The sequence below is a fragment of the Manis javanica genome, chromosome 10 (assembly GCF_040802235.1).
Source record: "Manis javanica isolate MJ-LG chromosome 10, MJ_LKY, whole genome shotgun sequence".
NCBI classification, from domain to species: Eukaryota; Metazoa; Chordata; class Mammalia; order Pholidota; family Manidae; genus Manis; species Manis javanica.
Window position 1 is genome coordinate 68,986,089 of NC_133165.1, and position 27,121 is coordinate 69,013,209.

Here is a 27,121-nt window from a genome sequence, read left to right on the forward strand (position 1 = left end):
CCACAAGCCCCGCCCCACCGGCCCCCTGTGCCAGCCGTGATCCATTTCAGCTCTCAGTCCCCACTCGCTTCCTCAGGTCCCCTCGAAGGCCTTCCTGCTGGTAAGACACGCTGACCCTCCCCAGACGGAGGACTTGACTTTGAAAGTTTTTTTCTTCAGTCCTAAATGGGCTCTGTGCTGTTTTCACCTCTTCAAACACCTTGGTGCGCGTCCACCGTGTCCTGTCTCCCTTTAGCCTCTGCTATGAGATGTGCTACCAGAACTGTTCCCTTCTTTCAGTTCTTTTTTTTGGGGTCATTTTTCTATTCCTTTTATTTTTACTTTTCAATTTTTGCGGGGATCATTAGTGTACAGTTACATGAGCAACATTGTGGTTACTAGACTCCCCCAATTATCAAGTCCCCCCCTCATACCCCATTACAGTCACTGTCCATCAGCGTAGTGAGATGCTATAGTCACTACTTGTCTTCTCTGTGTGCTATACTGCCCTCCCCATGCCCACCCCCCTACATCATGTATGCTGATCCTAATGCCCCTTATTCCCCTTCTCTCTCCCCGCCCACCCTTCCCAATCCCTTTCCTTTGGTATCTGTTGGTCCACTCTCGGGTTCTGTGAGTCTGCTGCTGTTTTGTACCCTCAGTTTTTTCTTTGTTCTTATGCTCCACAGATGAGTGAAATCATTGGATACTTGTATTTCTCTGCCTGGCTTATTTCACTGAGCATAATACCCTCTATCCCCATCCACGTTGTTGCAAATCCTTCTTTCAGTTCTTAAAGCTCTGAACTTTAATACAGTATGGGTTTTGCAGAATACTTGGTAAATCACTTAAAATATCCCTGCTTCAGGGATCACCTTCTGTCTGTAAAGTATAGTACTCTAAAAGGTTTTATTACTTTTTTATCTTTGGACCAATAAATTGTATCAGCCGAACTCAAAGAGGTGTACCCAGGAAACTTCCTGGATGGATATAACTTGGCTGATAAAGATGATTAGATTAAAAAGACTTGTGTTTCATTTAGTCCCAGTTGAGTGATAACAACAAAATTCAAAACTTCTGTGACACTAGATCCTTGATAAGTACATTTATTTGAAAAGGTGAACATTCAGGTTTTTAAAATGTTTGACTTTGGGTGTATATTTCTGATGACTTAGCATAAGAAATTGAAGGATTCTTGTAAAATTTGTCCCTGCACGTCCTTACACACACTTTTCTTCACTGTTGTTTTACTTGTGTGGGCAGTTTTTCAATTTCCCCCTCAAAGTTGTTGAATCCATTGCAGGGACAGCTGTCAAGTACCTGCCACTTTCTGCCCTTACGTGGAATGGGGAAAGTTGCCATAAAAATGCTGTATTTTGTGTTGCTTATAGGCTTAAGCTCTCTGGAAAATAACTGAACCCACATGGTTCTTAAGGAATTTAAACTTTCTGTCATTCTTCTAAGCTGCTTTGATTCCATAATGTGTCTCCCATTCTCCACAGGGTCTGTGGGACATCACCACACCACTTTGGCATAACACGTCCAAGACGATACCCAGTCCAGCAGGCCCAGTATTCCTGTGTGCTTCCCACGCTGTGCCGGAATGGCGGTCACAGGAAGCGTGTGCTGTCTCGCGGTCATTCCAGAGTGGTGTGCAGGCCTTCGACAGTGAGGATCGCTCCTCCCGGGAGCAGCCTGGCTCGTTTTCCAATGTAAGCATTGCTGGAGGAAAAGACTCCCAGTGTGTCCACTTTATTCTCCTGCAGTTGTTCATCTGAGAGAATAACTAACTCAAAGGAAAGGAAGAAGCTCCTTATGTGAGGGAGAAATCTCAAGTTCCAGTTATTGAGCAGTTTTTTATTTTCTGGGTTTTTCCCAAGACTATAGCTTAACAGCTAAGGGCCATTTGTGTGAGTGTATAAGTTACCCTTTTGCTTGTTGGATAGCTTCTGATTTCCAGTGCCTGAAGTTCATGCTATGTAGCATGATGATCAGAATATCTTAATGCTAGAATCCTGTTTTCTGTTACAGAGCAGCGCAGATCCCTAAGGCCCCAGACCCATGATCAAAGGAGGCTGTTCTGCTTGCCCTGGAACGTTGGAAGAGAAAGAAAAGGACAGTGGAAGAGGAGGAAGACCAAACATCTGCTGCTGGTCAGGAGGAGAAAAGAAGGTAACATGCCCTGCAGAGTACTCAACGTGCCTCCCACACGGGCTCCTGGGATTTGTTGAAAGAAGAGATCACTCCCCAAAAGAATCAGAGGCCACCTCCTGGGTGTGAATGGCAGGTCCCCTTCTCCGGCTTTCATGGAAGAGCTTGGTAACAAGAGCTTTAATGCTATGCCTTTCATTAGGCACAGGTTACATACATTTTGTAATATACCTTTTCCATAAGTACTAGAGAAAAGCCAACAGTTACTGGCCACATCAGTTTCATACTTTTGATATAAATGTGTTAAATTTTATTTTGAGAGAATGCTGAAAGTCTTCCCCTTGTGGTGGTCAGTTATTTGGGTGACCATCAGCGTAGGTGTCATGTTTGTGCCAAAGGAAATACTTAGCAAAGAACAGTGAAGACTGGAGTATGGTAGCTTTATGAGTAATGAGAATAAAACCAGTTTCATTATTTGGTTTTTGAAAATGTAACGAAAATAGAGGAAGCAGTCTGTTTCCTCGACGGAAAGAGAGGAAGTTGAAGGTGCTGAGTAAGCTGCAGAACTGCTTGTGGCTTTCCAAGAAGTCAGTTAAGAATTTTCTTGTAATTCAACAAATTCCAAGACCCACCATGTGCCAGAGCCTACTCCAGGGACTGTGGATAGAGCACTGAGCTAGGCAAAGGTCTCCTGGGACTTGGGTAATCAATGAAACAGGGCAATTATAGATTGTAAGTACATGAAGATTTTTAAAAAGTGCTATAAAAGGATCATGAGAAAGGGGGAGCTCTGTATATAAGGTGGTCAAGGAAACATGCTCTGAGGAGACAGTGGGCCCTACATTTGAGAAATAGAACCATTGTCCTCATCAGTTACACCAGGTTAGCCATAACCTGCAGGTTCACAGCTGGCCATCTTTGATACTGTAGATGGCAACATTAGGTAAGGAAATACTAATAAATGCAAGTGTGTTCATTGGAAGACTGATTGGAAGTAACGTTGGAAGATCAGGTAATGAATACTAGGGATATGCTTTACAAGTGAGCAGTCTGAGCTCATGTCAGCCAACTAAGCAGGAGTGGCGGAGGGAGATGGTGTGTTGGAGGCCAGAGAGAAAATAACTATTCTTATGGTCAAAACAGGTTTCTCATGTTCTCCAGGTTGGTAATTTGTCTAGACCCCAGTGAGCCTATAACGGAAGGCTCTGTGTTGTGTTTCCCATAATTGGAATAAGCAGTGATTATGTGCACCATGCGCAGGCCCTTATCTGTGACCTGTGAAGTTCTTCTCTTACAGACTGAACTAAGTGAGAGCACTGGGGGATGTGTGTAGGTGGGTCACTAAAGCGTTTTTTTGTCTTTAGTTTACAGATGGTAGGATATTAAATTTGTGATTACAGTGCTTTGGTGAGAAGTTAGCAAATAATCAGTACACCTGAATAGTTCAAAAGGTCTTGATGCATTTTAATACTTATTAGATTAGGACAGTCCTAGAATAAATTGACCTTCCTGAATCTTTGAGATCTGAGGCAACCTTTTCTTGTCTAGCATGAACCTATGTTCTGTAGAAAGAGTATAAGATCCCAGGAATATGAGAGTATGCTTTAAAGGAGAGGTCGTATCATCTAATTGAGGGTTTGTGATTTGTCACAGGTGCCATGACAGCAGTGGGAGTGGCCATTCAGCTTTTAAGCCCGAAGTGGCCAATGGAGTCCCTGCTGCTTTTGTGCCTGAGTAAGTGAGAATCCATCTGGGTGAGGTTTCCTGTTTGGGAAAGGGTCATTATCAGACTTATTGACTTGAAAGTTTTCCTCTTTGAAGTCAGAGACCAACATTTTGAGTAACTTGCCACAATAACTATTTTGTCTAACTCCTTTTACTATTTTTCTTTAATATGCATAAAATATGCTAAGGCTAAGAGGATTTGTAGATACACTGAATAACCAAGTATGTAACAAAAAGATCACAAGGTTTGTGCAATGGATAGAATGTAACAGTATGAAATTTAAGAAAAATGTGAGATTTCTGCCTTTTAGCTTAATTATATTTGAGGAAGAATTGGCTGGGAGGGAAAAAGGCTGGAAATGTGTGTGAAAAGGCTTGGGGTAAGTTACATTTTTAAATTGAGTCAGCACTATGATATGGCTGCCAAAAAAGCTTAACATGCTCCTCCTCTGGGCTGATGGCAGAACAAAGACCAGGAGGAGGCAGGTCAGCGGTGGTCCTAATGCCTTCGTTCTGCTGTCCGCGGAGGGCTGCTGGTGGGCTGTGCTGCCCTGCAAGAGGAGGCAGACACAGACCGAAATTCACTGCGAGAGAGTGAAGCAACTCAAGATGTCACGGGGTGGTGGTGGGTGAGGGGGTTCTAAAGAAACATAAGCACTAGCCCAGAGGAGAAAAACCTCAGGGGTGTAAAGAAATGAGGGAGGGAAGCATAATGGCCTGCAAAAACCTGAAGGACTATCACATGAGAGGAGGACAATTGGCTTGGCTTGGCTCCAGATGGGATCCATAGGTGAAGTAAGTGAAAGAGAAAGTATGTTTGCATCTAGTGCAGGGATAAACTGCTCTGTGGTTGGCATTCATCAGCCAGGAGACAGCGAGCTGTCTGTGCTGTCACAAAGGTTGGATGACTATTTCACAGGAAAGATGTTTAGGGAATTTCTGTTTCAGTTTGTATCTTAGAAAAAGTGGTTGGTTCCTCTTAAACTTTTTTTTAACACCTTTATTGAGGTATAATTGACATAGATAAACTGTGCCTCTTTGAAGTGTACCATTTGATCAATTTTGACATGTATCCTTATCAGAATTATTGTCCTATAAATTTTCCTCTTTGAAATCAGAGAGGAACATTTTGAGTGACTTGCCACAATAACTATTTTGTCTAAATTTCACACCCACGAAACCATCACCACAGTCAAGATAATGAACATGACCATCACTGCCAGAAGTTTCCCCATGCCCCTTGGTGAAGCCTTAAAATCTCCCTCTCATCCTGTCCCTGTTGCCAGGCATCCATTGGTCCCCATTCTGTCACTATAGATTTGTGTGCATTTCTTAGAGTATATATAAGTAGAATCATACTTTTAATTTTTTAAATACTGAGCTTTCCCTTTCTGACTTTGTGAGACATGTTTAGGTGAATTAACAGTAAAATTAACAACATTATCCTTTTCCATTGCGTTAGAACGATTCTGTGACCGTGGATGAAGCCTTAAAACAATGTTGGTGTCTTTCAGTAGCACATCTGTGTTTTCCCCTTTTATTTCCCTGTTAGGCCTGGGCCTCTGAAGAGAGGCATCAGTTCCCAGAGCTCAGATGGCGAGCTGCGTAAGAGAACCTGCACCTCTGCTGTGAGCTGCTTGAAGGGCACGTGCACATGTGGCATCCATATGTCCAGCCGCAATGCCATTACCAGTTCCTATACTTCTACTGGAGGCATCTCTCAGGTACATGCACCTGGTGGTGTGGCAGAATTGGGTTCTTTGCATTCATTAGTTGATTATGCAGTGTTTACTAGCCACCTTCTGTTAGGTGCTGAGATCACCTCTAAGCTAACAGCAGTTACCAACCCTTGAATGATCGCTATGGACCCATGGAACAAACTAGAAAGCCCCGAATGCCTATGTGGAAACCTGACACAAGACAGAACCATTATTATAGATAAATAGACAGAGGATGAATAATTCAAAAAATGGTACTAATTTGATTAAAAAGGTAGATTGAGTCTGAATTGCATTGGGTCATAAATTCATCCTCTAGGCACTGGGAATGTAATGAAAGTTTTAAAAATAAGTGGTTATAATTATTTTTAGAGAGGATGTAGTGTAGACTGGAGAACAGATCAAGTTTTGCTACCAGAATGACTTGGGTTCAAATCTTGGCTTTGGCACTTAGTAGCTATAGACTCTTGGGAATGTAAATGACTTAGACTCTCTTTTTCTCATCTCTAAAGGATTGTTATAAAGATTGAAGGTAATGTTTGAAAAGCACCCATTACAGTGCTTGTCAGTAAGCAGGCACCCAATATATAGGAGCTGGAGAAAAAGTAACACATGCGTGAAGGAGGTTTTTGAGAGAAGAAAGAATTTGACATAAGTTTTCATCAATACAGAAGGCTCTTAGAGTAATATAAATGACACATTAATGATAAATGACAAATACAGGAGATGAAGGCCCTGGCCAAGCAGTTTTGACAATGCAGAGCATAAGAGTATGAATCTTTACCTGGATCTATTCTTCACTAGGCCCTCTGCTGAGCACTGTACACACATTTCCTCAATCAGTTATCACAACAGACCTGACATACATACACAATTTTATATCAAATTTTATATCAAATGTCATACATACACAAAAGGAAGGAAAAATATCATAATGAACCTCCATGTGGCTCCAGCAATTAACGGTGTTTTGTCAGTCCTGATCCATCAACACCCCCACCCCAAATTGGTTTTCCTCTTGTGTTTCAAAGTACAAACATGTTGTTTCACCTGTAGGTACTTCAGTGTATTTTTAAAACTTTTTGAACATTAATAACCACAATACCTCTATTCCTCTGAATAATAATGACTTAATGTTAGTTATCATCTCTCCAATTTGCCCTTCTTACCCTCCCTGTCTTATTACAATTACTTTGAATCAGGGACCAAAAATCAACTCATTGAGTTTGGTTCACATGTCTCTTAGACTCTTTTTTTTTTGAGCATTAAAGGTATTTAATTAATATATGTAACAAAAAATCTGTAGGTAAGGTTGTACACTTATGGAAATAATGATTTTGACCTACTTCATAAGATAGTTGTGAGGCAGTACATGTAAAGTGTTCATGCGTCTACATGTCCATAGTAAGCATTCAAGAAGTGCCACCAAAGTAAGTACCAAAATCTACATTTCAGGGGACTTAATTCACACTCAGAGCTTCAGACTTAGCATTATACAAGGTTGTATCTGATGGCCTAACAAGCAGACAGGGTAAAAATAATCAACTTTTTAACAGGCCTGGGCAGAGCGATGATGATCGGAGCTCCCCGCCAGGGGCGGGGCGCCGGGACGCCGGGGGTGGGCGGGGCAAGGGACGCGCCCTCCGCCGCCCGTGGGTCCCCCGGGGGCGGGGCCCGCGTTCCCAGGGCAAGCCACGCAGCTGCGCAGGAAGCCACCACCGTGTCACGGGCAGCTGCGGGGTCGACTGTGGGAGGCGCGCGTGCACCGGGGCCTCTACTTCCCCGGGCACGCTGCTCAGGCCAGCCAGCTGGCCCGGCAAACTCCCGCGGTGGCAGAACCCCTCCGCGGTCCTGGGGCGCGCCAGACACAGCCCCGGGTTGCGCGGGCCCCGCCAGGATGCCGGCTATCCCATGTGCCGGGCCCCGGCTCCCAGCGCCTCGGCCCCCCTGAGGAGCCGCAGGCGGCAGGACGACAGCCTCACAGCGCGGCCTCCCCGGGCGCTCCGGACTCGCGCGGCTGGCGCCCCCTGGCGGCTTCCAGCTGTCAGGCTTCCCCCACGGGTGTCTCCTCGGCTGCTATCGCAGCCGCCGCTGCCGCAGGCGTGGAGCACACGGTCTGGGGCGGCGGCCTCACGCTCACTCCACCGCAGCAGGGACGTCAGGCCTCTCTTAGACTCAATCAACGGTACTACTACTACACTTTTTCTTACCTTTTGAAAAGTCTAAGTCATTATGTTCTATAGAATTTACTACATTCTGGATTTTGTTTTCGTCATGGTGCCATTTTGACAATTACTCTATCCCTATTTTTCCCCGTAAGTGGGCAGTTGGCTCCTGAGGCTTGATGAGTTTCGAGTTCAGTGATTTGGGCAGAGGTGCTGCTGTGCTCTTCTGATTGCATCACATCGGGAGCACGTTGTGTGGTTGCCTCCCACTGGGCTCAGGTGTCAGTCTGATCCTTCACTTTATTGTTCCTATGAGGTTTTCACCTGCTGATTTTAGTGGCCATTTTTTGCCTTTGTCTATGTCCATTGTGGCAAAATGGTGATGTTCTAATTCTGTCCTTCCCTCTGCATGTGTTAACTGAAGGTCAGAAGAACAAACCCTATCTATAGGAGTGGCAGGATAATAAGCAGGCACTGATGCAGTAGTTAACTCCAAAGGTGACCAGTATGATTCTTGCTGTGTTATCTTTATGAACTGATGATATTTTATAAACATTTCATGATCCTCAGTATAGTGTATCTGCTCTTTCTGATGCAACTTTTCCAAGTTTGGCCAATGACAACCCTTTCAAATACTGACAGTGGACTCACTTTTCAGAAGCCCCACTTCAGAAAGAAATGTTTTTTTAGTCACTTGAAAAGGATACTTTATATACAGTGATGGATTAGAGCCACAGAATTATGTTGAAGGTCAGATCCTATGTTAGTCCCGAGGTCAGTCACGTGACTTGTGTTTGGCTTTTAGCTCTGGAAGAGGCATCCCAGTGCCTCACCTATATCCAGCCCAGCCTCACCTATATCCAGCCCAGCCTCGTCCGGCTCACAGACACCAGAGAGTCCAGAAAAGAAAATGAGGTAATCGGTGATTTGCTGTGTGGATTCATGAGAGGGTGGGAAAGGAGGGAAGTTTACTTGGCTCTTAGGCTTTCTGAGACTCTGATTTGGAGAATCAAAACGGTTCACATCTAAAGGGCAGAGACGGTGCCGCCCTGAATCGCTCTTGTCTCTTGCAGTCATCACACAGTGTGACCACACCGGCCTCTGCTTCCCCTCATGCTGCAGTGTGAGGGGCTGGGGCGTAAGGGGAAGGGCTTGCACGGGACAGAGTGAACAGAGTGACTGATGGGGGTGGGCAGCAGGCTTCACATTCTAGACCCTAGCTGACCCCCTAGGTACCTGACTGGAATGCCACTTTCTTAGAGATAGAGGTGTGACTAGGACTCTCAGAAACTTGGCAGGTTGTGTGTAAGGTTCTGAAGATAGTTTTCTGCTGGTTTTAAGACAAAGGTGTCTCTATGGCTTCTGTGAACTGCCTCCCTTCATTTGTTTAGGAATTTGCTTCTTTTTGTTGTCTTCTTTTTGTTCTAGACTTTGGTCAGTTGGTAGTTAGGAGGGTGTAAGAAGTTATCCATTGCTTTTCTAAACTTAATTGTGCCTCTTCCTCCTACAGAGAAGAGGACGGTCCTCAGGGATCTGACTCTTCTGCTCCGCCAGTAAACAAGGAATCCCAGGGAGAACAGGGTAAGTTGATGAATGCGTGGCTGCCTAACAGCCACGCCCATGTGTTGGCGGTAGTGTATGGAGGGCGCATGGACCACAACCCACTGGCAACACGTACTGAGCCTTGATTTGTGTGGGGCTTAGTAGTTACAGAGAGAGATGTTCCTGTCCTTCAGGGTTTATGGTCTGGTAAGGGAGAAAGGTTGCCCAGACTCATATAGCATAACCCAGGCCACCTGGGGGGTTTGGGGTAAGGTAAGCCTAGGTGGGGGAATCTGAGCAGACCAGGCAATTTCTGTCCAGTAAGCAACCATGTGCACGTATTTGTAGCAATGACCACTTCATGTTCTCTTGACTGTTAGAAATAATCTTGCCAACACCATCCAAGTGCCCAAACCATAGAAGATAGAATCTCAGAGACACCTAGTGAAAGTTCAGTATTAAAAACTAGGCTGGATAGACAAACCTCTCCATTTCAGGAAGAGAGCAGGAAGAAAGTAAGTCTGATACTTTATTTGCAGATACAACCACATGTAGGGAGCAGAACTGGGATTCTCCACCTACACCCAGCAGCTCCCAGCCATGCAGATGCGAGTTTCCCCTGGTGCCCTCCAGGCGAGGGATCCAACTGATCTTGGTATGGTCTGTCCACCCATCCCTGCCCATGCCAGTCTGGCTCCCCTGTGTCTCAGGAATGGAAGGGTCAGTACAAGTTTCTTTCACTTCTTTCTGACTGGCTTGGCTTCTCCTTTTTCTCTTGGTAGCCTCCAGCTCCCTGGATCAGCCGCTTGATCGCGGTCGAAGAGTATTACCAGGAGAAGCAAGCTCAGCCACAGTGGCTGAAGAGGATCTTCGAGGATAAGACTGGTAAGGAATATGGGTTAATTTCACACTCCAGAGATGGTTCCCAGAGTCATATTTGTTGACTCCTGAATCCCTGGCCCAGCAAGGCTTCTAGAGCACCAAATACCATCACGTTTGAGATACCGTAGTTGACATTTTCTGTTCTTCTTCCTAGAATCTGCTGCAGTGGCAATGTTGGGTGGGAGGCATTGTGTATTTTCCTCTGTTCTTGTCCCCGCCATGACAAAGAATTGAAGGGCAGAGACACAGTAGTGAAACAGAGTAAAAGTTTTATTTAAAGTTACTTAGCCAGAAAGAAGTGCAGGTGACCTCAGAGAGGGAGGAGTGCCCTGAAAGGTTGGAGAGCAAGGGTTTAAGATTAAAAGTTCACACACTTAGAAAGTGTGGGTGACTTCAGAGAGAGGAGTGCCCTGAAAGGTTGGGAAGAGTTGAAGTTATGCACTTAGGAAGTGCAGGTGACCTCAGAGAGAGGAGTGCAGCACCCTGAAAGGTTAAAAGAGGGAGTTTAAAGTTAAAAGGTTATGCACTTAGAAAGTGCGGGTGACCTCACATAGGAGCACAGTGAAAGGTTGGGGGTTCCCCCTTTTAAGGATTTTTCAGGAATGTGACAGAGGGTTAGGGGTGGGCTTGTTCAGTGGTCTCAAGTATCTTTGATGAGACATTAAGTTACTCATCAGTCCTCTAAGTAATTCTGCAAAATTAGCTTATCAAGACTGTCTGCCTTTCCTCCAAGGTGGGCAGAGCTATTTGTTTGCTAAAGAGTATGTTAAGAATCTTTCTTCTGAAACTTCCTAGTTTTTTTAAAAAATACAATTTTGGCTTTAAGGTGGGATCTCCCTGTCTTTGCTGTTTATAGGTGGGCCTTTTAGCAGGCTAGAGTAAATCATACAATGATCTAATGGACACAATGAAGACATGGGCTGTGCTCAGATACTTTTATCTGGGAAATATTCAAACCTTCAAGGCCAAGTTTCTCTTGACCTTTTGAGCTTTAACTGATTAACTCACTAACTCTGAATCTTTTCTGGATTTCTAAATTTAACTGGTTAACCGAGTCCTTTCTAGGGGGCTTTGCTGGCCCTGTACTCTTTCTAACCCACTCATATGTATTTCCCCGCCTAACAGCCATGCCCATGGCCCGTTCGCCCTGCAGACACCTGGCCTTCTGGGCCCTCTTGGCTCTTCACAGCCAGGGTCCCTCCCCGGCCCTCCTCAGACTCCAGGCTCACAGCCCCTTTCTCGGGGCTGACCCTTGCCTCTCCCACAATACCAGCCAGTGATGCCACCAGCTCACCTCCATCCTCTCAGGCTGAGACATCTGCCACACCCCGGGCCCCGCCTGCCCCAGGCCCCACCCTGAAGCCCAGTGTTCTCTTTGGAACACTGAGCAGCCCACCTGCTAACCCTTCTGCCTCGGCAGCTCCTGCTGTGTCTTCAGCACGTCCCATATTCAAGCACATCTTTGTGGCTCCACCTAAAAGTGGGAAGGAGGGTCCTGTGCCATGCAGCCATTCCCAAGTCACAATGGAGGCATCTTCCAGCTCTGCCCACACCCCGGCTACCAGCAGCCTCCCCTCACTTTCAGTCCTGTTTTTAGCAGCACAGGGCTACCTACATCTTTGCCCTTGTCAACTCCTTCCTCCTTCAGTCAGACAACTACTTCAGGCACTAGCATGAATACCCCTCTGTTCCCTGGCCCGTCCAGTGTCAGTGTCCCCTCAGCAGTGGCTTGGGGGACCACCACCAGCATAGCCGCAGACTCCGCCTGGAAGCCTGTCTTTGGCTCTGGTGTGAGCAGTGTGACCAGCACCATGAGCAGCATGACCAGCCCCACTGCTTCCACTGTGCAGCCTGTCCTCTTTGCGTCCCCCCTTGCCTCTGCTACCAGCTCTGCCCAGCCATGGGCTCCATACTCCAGTTTGGCAGGCGCTGGCCACGCCTCCTCCAACAACAGCCATCACCTTTAGCCAGTCCCTGCCCAGCGCTGTCCAGACAGCTGCTGGCAGCAGCACCACCAGTTTCGGTGGCTTCAGTGGCACCTTCACGACCTCCGCCCCGATCGCCCCAAGCCAGCCTGCACTGACATTAAGGAGCACTACCACCCCAGCCTTCAACATTCCCTTTGGTTCCAGTACCCCCCCATCCCATCCTATCCCGGAGTCACCCCACAGCACACGTTCAGAGCCACTGACAGACAGCAGATGTGGACTGCCAGCCAGCACTGGCCCCCAGCTTCGGCAGCTCCTTTCCTTTTGGAAGCTCAGCAGCCCTGGCCCCACCCCAGCCAGCCTTTGGCAGCACCATGTGGTCAGGTTTTTGTGGATTGAAACCCGCAGCCTCTCTTTTTGGCACAATCTCCAGCACCCAGTCAGCCTTTGGCAGCACCACAGCTGTTTCCTCCAATTTTTTAATTTTGTGGTATCATTAATCTACAATTATTTGAGGAACATTATGTTTACTAGACTCCCCCTTCACCAAGTGCCCCCCACATACCCCATTACTCACTGTTCATCAGCGTAGTAAGATGCTGCAGAATCACTACTTGTCTCCTATGTGTTGCACAGCACTCCCCATGCCCTCCCTAAATTATACATGTTAATCATAAGGCCCCCTTTCTTCTTCCACCCCTTCTCCCTCCCTTTCCACCTATCTTCCCCAGTCCCTTTCTATTTGGTAATTGTGAGTCCTTTCTTGGGTTGTGTGATACTGCTGCTGTTTTATTCCTTCTGTTTTTCCTTTGTTCTTATACTCCAGAGATGAGTGAAATCATCTGGTACTTGTCTTTCTCCATGTGGCTTATTTCACTGACCATAATACCCTCTAGCTCCATCCACATTGATGAAAATGGTAGGATTTGTTTTCTTCTTATGGCTGATTAATATTCCATTGTATATATGTATCACATCTTCTTTATCCATTCATCTACTGATGGACACTTAGGTTCCTTCCATTTCTTGGCTATTGTAAATAGTGCGATAAACATAGGGGTGCGTCTGTCTTTTTAAAATTGGGCTGCTGCATTCTTAGGGTAAATTCCTAGAGGTGGTATTCCTGGGTCAAATGGTATTTCTATTTTGAATTTTTTGAGGAACCTCCATACTGCTTTCCACAGTGATTGAACTAAATGACATTCCCACCAGCAGGGGAGGAGGGTTCCCATTTCTTCGCATCGTCGCCAGCATTTGTTGTTGTTTGTCTTTTCGATGGTGGCAATCCTTACTGGTGTGAGGTGATATCTCATTGTGGTTTTAATTTGCATTTCTCTGATGACTAGCGATGTGGAGCATCTTTTCATGTGTCTGTTGGCCATCTGAATTTCTTCTTTGGAGAACTGTTCAGCTCCTCTGCCCATTTTTTAATTGGATTATTTGCTTTTTGTTTGTTGAGGTGTGTGAGCGCTTTATACATTGTTGATGTCAACCCTTTATCGGATCTGTCATTTATGAATATATTCTCCCGTACTGTAGGATGCCTTTTTGTTCTATTGATGGTGTCCTTCCCTGTACAGAAGCTTTTCAGCTTGACATAGTCCTATATGTTCATTTTTGCTTTTGTTTCCCTTGCTGGAGGAGATATGTTCATGAAGAAGTCACTCATGTTTATGTCCAAGAGATTTTTGCTTATGTTTTTTCTAAGAGTTTTATGGTTTCATGGCTTACATTCAGGTCTTTGATCCATTTCGAATATACTTTTGTGTGTAGGGTTAGACAGTGATCCTCATTTCCTTCTCTTTTGCAGCCACCACCTCAGAGTTTGAAGCTACGACCCAGACCACCAGCAGCGGTGGCAGCACAACCTCATCCCACGTCACATCCAGGGTGTCAGCAGGCCCTGCTGTCAGCGGGGACTTTGGGATGAACATGTCAGCCCCCCACAGCAGCTCCACCACTGGGGTATTCAACTGTGTGGTAGGACGGAGTGGGAGAACTGGTGGCATGGCCCCTTTCTGGGGATGCCTGAGTCAGAACTCCCTTGGTGCAGCTGGCCAGAGCACACTGTTTGCCATCTACGTGGCCAGCACATCTCAGGACACATTTGTGCTTGCAGGTGAGATTTGGAATGGGCTCGGTCTGCACAGCCAGGTGCTGTTTTAAGTACCAACATAGTCTACACTCTTGGAGCTCTACGCTGTAGTGAAGAGACAGATGTTATCTGTAAACAGCGTCAGGTAGCAGTGTAACTCATATGACTGGAGGAGCTATGTAGGTAGGCAGTGGGAGCCTTTCTTAGACAATAGTAAACTGAGGCCATGGCGACAGTTCCAGAGTTGGGAGCAGGGACAGCGGCTGGGGGTGAGGGCCTTCCAGGCACAGGAGCAAAGGCCGAAAGTCAGAGACGAGCTTATGTTTTAATGAGCAGAGAAGAGCCAGGTGTGGCTGTAGGTTTAAAAAGGAAAGTGGTATAAAATGATGTTAAGAGACAGGCAGTAAGGAAGATCATTCACGGCCTTTTAAAATGTTTTTTATTTTTTGGTATTAATCTACAATTACATGAAGAACATTATGTTTACGAGGCTTCCCCCTTCAACAAGTCCCCCCCACAGACGCTATTATAGTCAATGTCCATCAGTGTAGTAATGTGCTGTAGAATTACCACGTGTCTTCTCTGTGTTGCCCAGCCCTCCCTTTGCCCCCTGCCCACATTATATATGCAATTTGTAATGCCCCCTTTCTTTTTCCTGCCTTTATCCCTCCCTTCTCACCCATCCTGCTCAGTCCCATTTCCTTTAGTCCATTTCAATAGGTAGTCCAATCTTGGGTTCTGTGATTCTGCTGCTGTTTTGTTCCTTCAGTTTTTCTTTGCTCTTATACTCCACATATGAGTGAAATCATTTGGTACTTCCCTTTCTCCGCCTGGCTTATTTCACTGAGCATAATACACTCCAACTTCAACCCTGTTGTTGCAAATGGTAGGATTTGTTTTCTTCTTTTGGCTGAATAATATTCCATTGTGTATATGTACCACATCTTCTTTATCCATTCATCTACTGATGGACATTTAGGTTGCTTCCATTTCTTGGCTATTGTAAATAGTGCTGAAATAACCATAGGGGTTCATCTGTCTTTTTCAAATTGGGCTGCTGCATCCCTTAGGGTAAACTCCTACAAGTGGGATTCCTGGGTCAAATGGGATTTCTATATTGACCTTTTTAAGGAAGCTCCATACTGCTTTCCACAATGGTTGAACTAATTTACATTCCTACCAACAGTGTAGGAGGGTTCCCCTTTCTCCACAACCTGGCCAACATTGGTTGTTGTTTGTCTTTTGGATGATGGCGATCCTTACTGGTGTGAAGGGATATCTCATTGTGGTTTTAATTTGTATTTCTCTGATGACTAGCGATGTGGAGCAATTTCTTCCTTGGAGAACTGTTCGACTACTCTGCCCATTTTTTTTTTTTTTAATGTATTAACAATTTCTATTTTATTTAACAAAATGAAGATCTCTTTGTTTCTTTTCTGTATTTTTAAAATATTGTTATCATTAATTTACAATTACATGGGGAACATTATGTTCACTAGTCTCCCCCTTTCACCAACTCCACGCCACACACCCCATTACAGTCACTATCCATCAGCAAAGTAGGATGTTGTAGAATCGCTACTTGTCTTTTCTGTGTTGCACAGACGTCCCCATGGCAGCCCCTACATTATACGTGCTATTCTTTTTCCAGACCCTTACCTCTCCCTGCCCTCCCATCTTTCCCAGTCCCTTTCCCTTTGGTAAATGTTAGTCCATTCTTGGGTTCTGTGATTCCGGTGCTGTTTTGATCCTTCAGTTTTTCTTTGTTCTTATACTCCACATATGAGTAAAATCATTTGCTATTTGTCTTTCTCCGCCTCGCTTATTTCACTGAACATAATACCCTCTGGCTTCAAGCATGTTCTTGCAAATCGTAGGATTTATTTTATTCTTATGGCTGAATTATATTCCATTGTCCATACATTCATCTACTGATGGACATGTAGGTTGTTTCCATTTCATGACTGTTGTAAATGGTGCTGCGATAAACATAGGGGTACATCTGTCTTTTTCAAAATGGGCCACTGTATTCTTAGGGTAAATTACTAGGAGCGGTATTGCTGGGTCAAATGGTATTTCTACTTTGAGCTTTTTGAGGAACCTCCATATTACTTTCCGCAATGGTTGAACGAATTTACATTCCCACCAACAGTGTAGTAGGGTTCCCCTCTCTCCACAACCTTGCCAACATCTGTTGTGGTTTGTCTTTTGGATGGTGGCGATCCTTACTGATGTGAGGTGATATCTCATTGTGGTTTTAGTGAGCATTTCTCTGATGACAGGCGATGTGGTGCATCTTTTCATGTGTCTATTGGGCACCTGAATTTCTTCTTTGGCCAACTGCCTGTTCAGCTCCCCTGCCCACATTTTTATTGAAATATTTGCTTTTTGTTTGTTGAGGTGTTTTAGCTCTTTATATATGTTGGATGTCAACCCTTTATCAGATCTGTCATTTATGAATATATTCTCCCATACTGGAGGATGCCCTTTTGTTATGTTGATGGTGCCCTTTACTGTAGAGAAGCTTTAAAGCTTGATATAGTCCCATTTGTTCAATTTTGCTTCTCTTCCCAGGAGAGGTATGTTCACGAATATGTCGCTCATGTTTATGTCCAGGATACTTTCGCCTGTCCTTCTCTAAGAGTTTTATGGTTTCATGGCTTCCATTCAGCGGTTCGACCAATTTTGAATTTACTTTTGTGTATGGGGTTAGACAATGATCCATGTTTGCTCCTTTTTTGCAGCCATCACCTCCGGCTTTGGAGCAGTGACCCAGACCACCAGCTGTGGGACCAGTAGTACATCAGGGTTTGGCAGCACCATCTCAGCGCCCTTGACATCCAGGGTGTCAGCAGGCCCCACTGGCAGTGGGGGCTTTGGGAGAAGCGTGGCTGCCCACCACAGCAGCTCCACCAGTGGCGCATTTGGCACTGCATCAGGATGGAGTGGGAGAAGTGGTCTCAAGAACCCTTTCTGGGGAGCCTTGGATCCAAACTCCCTGGGTACAGCTGGCGATAGTACACCATCTGCTATCCATGTCGCCAGCATGCCTCAGAACACACCCGGGTTTTCAGGTGAGGTTTGGAAGGGGCTCGGTCTGCAGTGCTAGGCGCTGTCTTAAGTGCTGACACAGTATCCGCTTTTGGAGCTGTATGCTGTGGTGAAGATTTAGATGTTATCACAGAATTTATCTGTAAACAGCGTCAGGTAGCAGTGTAAGCCATAACCGGAGAAGCTATTTAGTTAGTCAGCGGCAGCCTTTCTCAGACAATAGCAAACTGAGGCCATGGCTGCAGTTCCAGAGCTGGGAGCCGGGACAGAGGCGGGAGTTGAGGATGTTGCAGGCGCGAAGGCAGAGATGAGGTCAAATTTTCATGAGCACAGAAGAGCCAGGTGTAGCTAGAGGTTATAAAGGAAAGTGGAATAAAATGACATTAAGAGACATGCAGAAAGGAAGATCATTCACGACCTTTTAAAATGTTTTTTTTATATCAATCTACAATTACCTTAGGAACGTTATGTTTATTTGGCTCCCCTCTTCACCAAGTACCCCCCGCACAAACCCCATTAGAGTCACTGTCCATCAGCGTAGTAACATGCTGTAGAATCACTACTTGTCTTCTCTGTGTAGCCTAGCCCTCTCTGTGCCCCACCACATTATCCATGCTAATCATAATGCCCCCTTTCTCTTTTTCTCTTTCCCTGCCCTTATCCCTCCCTTCCCACCCATCTTCCACGTCCCTTTCTCTTTGGTAACTGTTAGTCCATTCTTGGGTTCTGTGATTCTCTGCTGTTTTGTTCCTTCAGTTTTTCCTTTGCTCTTATACTCCCGAGATGAGTGAAATCATTTGGTACTTGTCTTTCTCCGCCTCGCTTATTTCACTGAGCCTAATCCCCCCTAGCTCCAACCATGTTGTTGCAAATGGTAGGATTCGTTTTCTTCTTAAGGCTGAATTATATTCCACTGTGCATACATTCATCTACTGATGGACACGTAGGTTGTTTCCATTTCTTGGCTGTTGTAAATAGTGCTGCGATAAACATAGGGGAACGTCTGTCTTTTTCAAAATGGGCTGCTGTATTCTTAGGGTAAATTCCTAGGAGCGGTATTCCTGGGTCAAATGGTATTTCTATTTTGAGCTTTTTGAGGAGCCTCCATATTGCTTTCCACAATGGTTGAACGAATTTACATTCCCACCAACAGTGTGGGAGGGTTCCCCTCTCTCCACAACCTTGCCAACATTTGTTGTGGTTTGTCTTTTGGATGGTGGCGATCCTTACTGGTGTGAGGTGATATGTCATTGTGGTTTTAATTTTCATTTCTCTGATGACAAGTGAAGTGGTGCATCTTTCCATGTGTCTATTGGCCACCTGAATTTCTTCTTTGGAGAACTGCCTGTTCAGCTCCCCTGCCCACATTGTCATTGTAACATTTGCATTTTGTTTGTTGAGGTGTGTTAGCTCTTTATATATTTTGGATGTCAACCCTTTATTGGATCTGTCATTTATCAATATATTCTCCCATACTGTAGGATGCCCTTTTGTTCTGTTGACGGTGCCCTCAGCTGTTCAGAAGCTTTTAAGCTTGACATAGTCCCATTTGTTCATTTTTCCTTTCTTTCCCTGGAGAGAGATGTTGACGAAGAAGTCGCTCATGTTTATTTCCAGGATATTTTCACCTGTCTTTCTCTAAGTGTTTTATGGTTTCTTGGCTTACTTTCGGGGGTTCGATCAATTTTGAATTTACTTTTGTGTATGGGGTTAGACAATGATCCATGTTTGCTCCTTTTTTGCAGCCATCACCTCTGGCTTTGGTGCTGTGACCCAGCCCACCAGCTGTGGGACCAGGACGTCCGGGTTCGGCAGCACCGTCTCAGCGCCCTTCACATCTATGATGTCAGCAGGCCCCACTGGCAGTGGGGTCTTTGGAACACGCGTGCCTGTCCCCTACATCAGCCCCACCACTGGGGCATTTGGCTGTGGGTCAGGACAGAGTGGGAGAACTGGTCTCAAGAACCCTTTTTGGGGAGCCTTAAAACCGAGCTCCCTGGGTGCAGCTGGCCAGAGCACACCATCTGCTTTCCATGTGGCCAGCACACCTCAGAACACTCCTGGGTTTGCAGGTGAGATTTGGAATGGGCTCGGTCTGCAGTGCTAGGTTCTGTCTTAAGTGCTGACACAGTCTCTGCTCTCGGAGCCATATGCTGTGGTGAAGATTTAGATGTTATCACAAAACTTATCTGTACACAGCGTCAGGTACAGTGAAACTCATAACTGGAGAAGCTATTACGTAGTCAGCGGCAGCCTTTCTGAGACAATAACAAACTGAGGCCATGGCTGCAGCTCCAGAGTTGGGAGCGGGGACAGTGGCTGGGGGTGAGGACGTTACAGGCACAGGAGCATAGGCCCAAAGGCAGAGATGAGCTTATGTTTTCGTGAGCAGAGAAGAGCCAGGTGTGGCTAGAGGTTATAAAGGAAAGTGGGATAAACTGACATTAAGAGACAGGCAGAAAGGAAGAACATTCACGGCCTTTTAAAATGTTTTTTCTTCCTTTGGTATCTATCTACAATTACCTTGAGAACATGTTTATTTGTCTCCCCTCTTCACCAAGTACCCTGCACAAACCCCATTAGAGTCACTGTCCATGAGCATAGTAACATGCTGTAGAATCACTACTTGTCTTCTCTGTGTAGCCTAGCCCTCCCCGTGCCCCACCACATTAGACATGCTAATCATAATGCCCCCTTTCTTTTTCCCTGCCCTTATCCCTCCCTTCCCACCCATCCTCCTCAGTCCCTTTCTCTTTGGTAACTGTTAGTCCATTCTTGGGTTCTGTGATTCTGCTGCTGTTTTGTTCCTTCAGTTTTTCCTTTGCTCCTATACTCTGGAGATGAGTGAAATCATTTGGTACTTGTCTTTCTCCGCCATGCTTATTTCACTGAGCATAATCCCCCCTAACTCCAACGATGTCGTTGCAAATAGTAGGATTCATTTTCTTCTTAAGGCTGAATTGTATTCCACTGTGCATACATTCATCTACTGATGGACACGTAGGTTGTTTCCATTTCTTGGCTGTTGTAAATAGTGCTGCGATAAACATAGGGGTACGTCTGTCTTTTTCAAAATGGGCTGCTGTATTCTTAGGGTAAATTCCTAGGAGCGGTATTCCTGGGTCAAATGGTATTTCTATTTTGAGCTTTTTCAGGAACCTTCATATTGCTTTCCACAATGGTTGAACGAATTTACATCCCCACCAACAGTGTAGGAGGGTTCCCCTCTCTCCACAACCTTGCCAACATTTGTTGTTTGTCTTTTGGATGGTGGCGATCCTTACTGGTGTGAGGTGATATCTCATTGTGGTTTTAATTAGCATTTCTCTGATGACAGGCGATGTGGTGCATCTTTTCATGTGTCTATTGGGCACCTGAATTTCTTCTTTGGCCAACTGCCTCTTCAGCTCCCCTGCCCACATTTTAATTGAAATATTTGCTTTTTGTTTGTTGAGGTGTTTTAGCTCTTTATATATGTTGGATGTCAACCCTTTATCAGATTTGTCATTTATGAATATATTCTCCCATACTGGAGGATGCCCTTTTGTTATGTTGATGGTGCCCTTTAATGTAGAGTAGCTTTTTAGCTTGATGTAGTCCCATTTGGTCATTTGTGCAGTCCCATTTGGTCATTTGTGCTTTTCTTCCCTGGAGAGATATGTTCACGAATTTGTCGCTCATGTTTATGTCCAAGATACTTTCGCCTGTCCTTCTCTAAGAGTTTTGTGGTTTCATGGCTTCCATTCAGGGGTTCGACCAATTTTGAATTTACTTTTGTGTATGGGGTTAGACAATGATCCATGTTTGCTCCTTTTTTGCAGCCATCACCTCCGGCTTTGGAGCAGTGACCCAGACCACCAGCTGTGGGACCAGTAGTACATCAGGGTTTGGCAGCACCATCTCAGCACCCTTGACATCCAGGGTGTCAGCAGTCCCCACTGGCAGTGGGGGCTTTGGGACAAGTGTGGCTGCTCCCCACAGCAGCTCCACCACTGGGGCATTTGACACTGCATCAGGACGGAGTGGGAGAACTGGTCTCAAGAACCCTTTCTGGGGAGCCTTGGATCCAAACTCCCTGAGTGCAGCTGGCCAGAGCACAACCTCTCCCATCCACATGGCCGGGTCACCTCTGAACATGTCTGGGATTGCAGGTGAGATTTGGAATGGGTCGGTGTGCAGTGCCAGTTTCTGTTTTAAGTGCTGAGAGAGTCTCTGCTTTAGGAGCTGTACACTCTTCTGCAAATTTAGATGTTATTACAGAGGTTGTCTGTAAAGAGCATCAGGTATCAATGTAACTCTTCACCAGAGGAGCCATTTATGTAGTTAGTGGCAGCCTTTATGAAACAGTAGGGAACTGAGACAATGGCTGCAATTCCAGTGTTGGGATTTGGGACATCGGCTGGATTTGAGGACTTTGCAGGCACAGTAGCAAAGGCGTGATGGCAGAGATGAGCTTATATTTCCATGAGCAGAGAAGAGCCAGTGTGGCTAAATGTTTAAAAAGGAAAGTGGGATAAAATGACATTAAGAGACAAGCAGAAAGGAAGATCATTCATGGCCTTTTAAAATGGTTTTTTGTTTAACAATCTACAATTACCTTAAGAACATTATGTTTATTTGGCTCCCCCCTTCACCAAGTACCCCGCACAGACCCCATTAGAGTCACTGTCCATCAGCGTAGTAACATGCTGCAGAATCACTACTTCTTTTCTGTGTGTAGCCTAGCCCTTCCCATGTCCCCCCACATTATACATGCTAATCATAATGCCCCATTTCTTTTTCCCTGCCCTTATCCCTCCCTTCCCATCCATCCTCCTCAGTCACTTTCACTTTGTCATTCTTGGGTTTCGTGATTGTGCTGCTGTTTTGTTCCTTCAGTTTTTCCTTTGCTCTTATACTCCAGAGATGAGTGAAATCATTTGGTACTTGTCTTTCTCCGCCTCACTTATTTCACTGCACAAAATACCCTCTAGCTCCATCCATGTTGTTGCAAATGGTAGGATTTGTTTTCTTCTTACAGGTGAATTATATTCCATTGTGCATATGTATGAAATCGTTTTTATCCATTCGTCTACTGATGGACACTTAGTTTGTTTCCATTTCATGGCTGTTGTAAATAGTGCTGCGATAACCATAGTGGTGCATCTGTCTTTTTTAAAACTGGGCAGCTGTATTCTTAGGGTAAATTAGTTGGTTTGGAATTCCTGGGTCAAATGGTATTTCTATTTTGAGCTTTTTGAGTAACCTCCATATTGCTTTTCACAAAGGTTAAACAAATTTACATTCCCACCAACAGTGTAGAAGGATTTCCATTTCTCCACAACCTTGCCAAGATTTGTTGTTGTTTGTGTTTTGGATGGCGGCTATCCTTACTGGTGTGAGGTGATATCTCATTGTGGTCTTAATTGGCATTTCTCTGATGACAAGTGATATGACGCATGATTTCATGTGTCTATTGGCCATCTGAATTTCCTCTTTCAAGAACTGTCTGTTTAGCTCCTGTGCCCATTTTTTAATTGGAATATTTGCTTTTTGTTTATTGAGCTGTGTTAGCTCATTATATGTTTTGGATGTCAACCCTTAACCAGATCTGTCATTTATGAATATATTCTCCCATACTGTAGGATGTCCTTTTGTTCTGTTGATGGTGTTCTTTACTTTCCAAAAGCTTTTAACCTTGATGATCCCATTTGTTCATTTTTGCTTTTGTTTCCCTTGCCTGAGGACATACGTTTAAGAAGATGCTGATGCTTATGTCTAAGAGATTTTTGCCTGTCTTTGTCTAAGCTTTATGGTTTCATGGCTTACATTCAGGTCTTTGATCCATTTCAAATTTACTGTTGTCTATGGGTTTAGACAATGATCCATGTTTCCTCCTATTTTTCAGCCATCACCTCGGCCTTTGAAGCTATGACCCTGACCACCAGCAGCGGGACCAGTACCACAGTGTTTGGTGGCACTACCTTGTCGCCATTCACGTCCAGGGTGTCAGCAGGTCCCGCTGGCAGTGGAGGTTTTGTGATCAGTATGGCTGCTGCCCACAGCAGCTCCACCGCTGGGTCATTCGGACTTGGGTCAGGACGGAGTGGGAGAACTGCTCTCAAGAACCCTTTCTGGGGAAGGTTGAATCCAAACTCCCTGGGTGCAGCTCACCAGAGCACAACCTCGACTTTCCATGTGGCCAGGACATCTCAGGACACGTCTGAGATTGCAGGTGAGATTTGGAATGGGCTAGCCATTCCAAATAAATAAAATGACATTAAGAGACAGGCAGAAAGGAAGATCATTCATGGCCTTTAAAATTTTCTTTTTCTTTTTTTTATATCTTTCTACAATTACCTGAAAAACAGTAAGTTTACTTGGTTCCCCCCTTACCCCACACAAACCCCATTAGTGTCCCTGTCCGTCAGCCTAGTAACATGCTGTAGAATCACTACTTGTCTTCTCTGTGTAGCCTAGCCCTCCCCTGGCCAGAGCACACCCCTTCCCTTCCACGTGGCCAGCACGCCTCAGAACACATCTGGGATTGCAGGTGAGAGTTGGAATTGTCTCGGTCTGCAGTGCAAGGCACTGTTTTAAGTGCTGACCCAGTCTCTGCTTTGGGAGCTGTATGCTGTGGTGAACATTTAGATGTCATGACAGAAGTTATTCATAAACAGCATCAGGTAGCGGTGTAACTCATGACCGGAGGACCTATTTAGGTAGAAAGTGGCTGCCTTTCTGAGACAATAGCAAACCAAGGCCATGGCCACAGTACCAGAATTGGGAGCAGGGACAGCAGCTGGGGGTGAGGACGTTGCAGGCACAAGAGCAAATGCCCAAAGGCAGAGACGAGCTTATGTTTTCATGAGCAGAGAAGAGGCCGGTGTGGCTAGAGGTTTAAAAAGGAAAGTGGGATAAAATGACATTAAGAGACAGGCAGAAAGGAAGATTCATGGCCTTTAAAATTTTTCTTTTTTTGGTATCTATCTACAATTACCTGAAAAACACTAAGTTTACTTGGTTCCCCCCGCGCAAACCCCATTAGTGTCCCTGTCCGTCAGCCTAGTAAGATGCTGTACTATGACTCCTTGTCTTCTCTGTGTAGCCTAGCCCTCCCCTTTCACCCCCACATTATGTATGCTAATCATAATGCCCCCTTTCTTTTTCTCTGCCCTTATCCCTCCCTTCCCACCCATCCTCCTCAGTCCCTTTCCCTTTGGTAACTGTTTTTCCATTCTCGGGTTCTATGATTCTGCTGCTGTTTTGTTCCTTCAGTTTTTCCTTTGTTCTTATACTCCAGAGATGAGTGAAATCATTTGGTACTTGTCTTTCTCTGCTTGGCTTGTTTCACTGAGCATATTACCCTCCAGCTCCATCTATGTTGTTTCAAATGGTAGAATTTGTTTTCTTCTTATGGCTGCATTATATTCCATTGTGCATATGTATCACATCTTTTTTATCCATTCATCTACTGGTGGGCACGTAGGTTTTTTCCTTTTCTGGGCTGTTGTAAACAGTGCTGCGATAAACTTAGGGGTGCATCTGTCTTTTTCAGACTGGGCTGCTGTATTCTTAGGGTAAATTCCTTGGAGTGATATTCCTGGGTCAAATGGTATTTCCTTTTTGAGCTTTTTGAGGTACCTCCATATTGCTTTCCACAATGGTAGAACAAATTTACATTCCCACCAACAGTGTAGGAGGGTTCTCCTTTCTCCACAACCTCGCCAACATTTCTTGTTGCTTGTCTTTTGGATGGTAGGTGTCCTTACAGGTGTGAGGTGATATCTCATTGTGGTTTTAATTTACATTTCTCTGATGAGAAGCAATGTGGCCCATCTTTTCATGTGTCTATTGGCTATCTGAATTTCTTCTTTGGAGAACTGTCTGTTCAGCTCCCCTGCCCATTTTTTAATTGGATTATTTGCTTTTTGTTTGTTGAGGTGTGTTAACTCTTTATATATTTTGGATGTCAACCCTTTATCGGATCTGTCATTTATGAATATATTCTCCCATACTGGAGGATGCCCTTTTGTTCTATTGATGGTGTCCTTTACTGTACAGAAGCTTTAAAGCTTGATATGGTCTCATTTGTTCATTTTTGGTTTCCTTTCCCTTGCCTGGGAAGATATGTTCATGAAGAAGCTGCTCATGTTTGTGTCCAAGAGATTTTTTCCTGTTGTTTTCTAAGTATTTTATGGTTTCATGACTTACATTCAGCTCTTTGATCCATTTCAAATTTACTTTTGTCTATGGGGTTAGACAATGATCCATGTTTCCTCCTTTTTTGCAGCTATCACCTCGGCCTTTGCAGCTATGACCCTGACCACCAGCAGTGGGACCAGTAGCTCTGCGTTTGGCGGCAACACCTCATCGCCCTTCAAGTCTGGGGTGTGAGCAGGTTCCACTGGCAGTGGGGGCTTTAGGATGAGCATGGCTGCCCCCCACAGCAGCTCCACCACTGGGGCATTTGGATCTGCGTCAGGACGGAGTGGGAGAACTGGTCTCAAGAACCCTTTCTTGGGAGGGTTGAATCCGAACTCCCTGTGTGCATCTGGCCAGAGCACACCCCTTCCCTTCCACGTGGCCAGCACGCCTCAGAACACATCTGGGATTGCAGGTGAGAGTTGAAATTGTCTCGGTCTGCAGTGCAAGGCACTGTTTTAAGTGCTGACCCAGTCTCTGCTTTGGGAGCTGTATGCTGTGGTGAACATTTAGATGTCATGACAGAAGTTATTCATAAACAGCATCAGGTAGCAGTGTAACTCATGACCAGAGGACCTATTTAGGTAGAAAGTGGCTGCCTTTCTGAGACAATAGCAAACCAAGGCCATGGCCGCAGTACCAGAGTTGGGAGCAGGGACAGAGGCTGGGGGTGAGGACGTTGCAGGCACAAGAGCAAAGGCCCGAAGGCAGAGATGAGCTTATGTTTTCATGAGCAGAGAAGAGGCCGGTGTGGCTAGAGGTTTAAAAAGGAAAGTGGGATAAAATGACATTAAGAGACAGGCAGAAAGGAAGATCATTCATGGCTTTTAAAATTGTTCTTTTTTTGGTATCTGTCTACAATTACCTGAAAAACACTAAGTTTACTTGGTTCCCCCCTTCACCAAGTACCCCACACAAACCCCATTAGTGTCCCTGTCCGTCAGCCTAGTAAGATGCTGTACAATCACTCCTTGTCTTCTCTGTGGAGCCTAGTCCTCCCCATTCACCCCCACATTATGTATGCTAATCATAATGCCCCCTTTCTCTTTTTCTCTTTCCCTGCCCTTATCCCTCCCTTCCAACCCATCCTCCTCAGTCCCTTTCCCTTTGGTAACTGTTTTTCCATTCTCGGGTTCTGTGATTCTGCTGCTGTTTTGTTCCTTCAGTTATTCCTTTGTTCTTATACTCCATAGATGAGTGAAATCATTTGGTACTTGTCTTTCTCCGCCTGTCTTATTTCACTGAGGATATTACCCTCCAGCTCCATCTGTTGTTTCAAATGGTAGAATTTGTTTTCTTCTTATGGCTGCATTATATTCCATTGTGCATATGTATCATCTTTTTTATCCATTCATGTACTGATGGACACTTAGGTTCCTTCCATTTCATGGCTATTGTAAATAGTGCTGTGAGAAAGATAGTGGTGCATATGTCTTTTTCAGGTTTTTCCCTGTTTTTTTTTTGTAAGAGTTTTATGGTTTCATGACTTACATTCAGGTCTTTTATCCATTTTGTATGTACTTTTGTGTATGGGGTTAGACTGTGATCCATGTTTCCTCCTTTTTTGCAGCCACCACCTCGGGCTTTGGAGCTATGACCCAGACCACCAGCAGTGGGACCAGTAGTTGTGTTTGGCAGCACTACCTCATCGCCCTTCACATCTCGGGTGTCAGCGGGCCCGGCTCACAGTGGGGGCTTTAG

At 45.1% G+C, this 27,121-nt stretch overlaps 1 protein-coding gene and 1 pseudogene across 2 annotated transcripts; both read left to right on the top strand.

Moving 5' to 3' along the window:
* Nucleotides 1–27,121, top strand: LOC140844114 (uncharacterized). Of its 2 annotated transcripts, XM_073215600.1 has the most exons (16): nucleotides 1–100; nucleotides 1,482–1,691; nucleotides 2,011–2,151; nucleotides 3,784–3,864; nucleotides 5,408–5,579; nucleotides 8,544–8,653; nucleotides 9,249–9,319; nucleotides 9,820–9,935; nucleotides 10,063–10,165; nucleotides 13,901–14,209; nucleotides 16,930–17,259; nucleotides 18,982–19,308; nucleotides 21,058–21,387; nucleotides 23,124–23,450; nucleotides 25,509–25,835; nucleotides 26,991–27,121. In XM_073215600.1, the coding sequence occupies exons 5-15, from the start codon at nucleotides 5,523–5,525 to the stop codon at nucleotides 25,610–25,612; spliced, it is 2,184 nt and encodes a 727-aa protein (XP_073071701.1). In that variant the 5' UTR covers nucleotides 1–100; nucleotides 1,482–1,691; nucleotides 2,011–2,151; nucleotides 3,784–3,864; nucleotides 5,408–5,522; the 3' UTR covers nucleotides 25,613–25,835; nucleotides 26,991–27,121. The 2 variants fall into 2 exon arrangements, with proteins under 2 accessions (XP_073071701.1, XP_073071702.1); XM_073215601.1 differs by lacking the exons at nucleotides 1–100; nucleotides 1,482–1,691; nucleotides 2,011–2,151; nucleotides 3,784–3,864; nucleotides 5,408–5,579 and adding an exon at nucleotides 7,159–7,758.
* On the top strand, nucleotides 10,334–12,590 carry LOC140843692 (putative nuclear envelope pore membrane protein POM 121B; annotated as a pseudogene).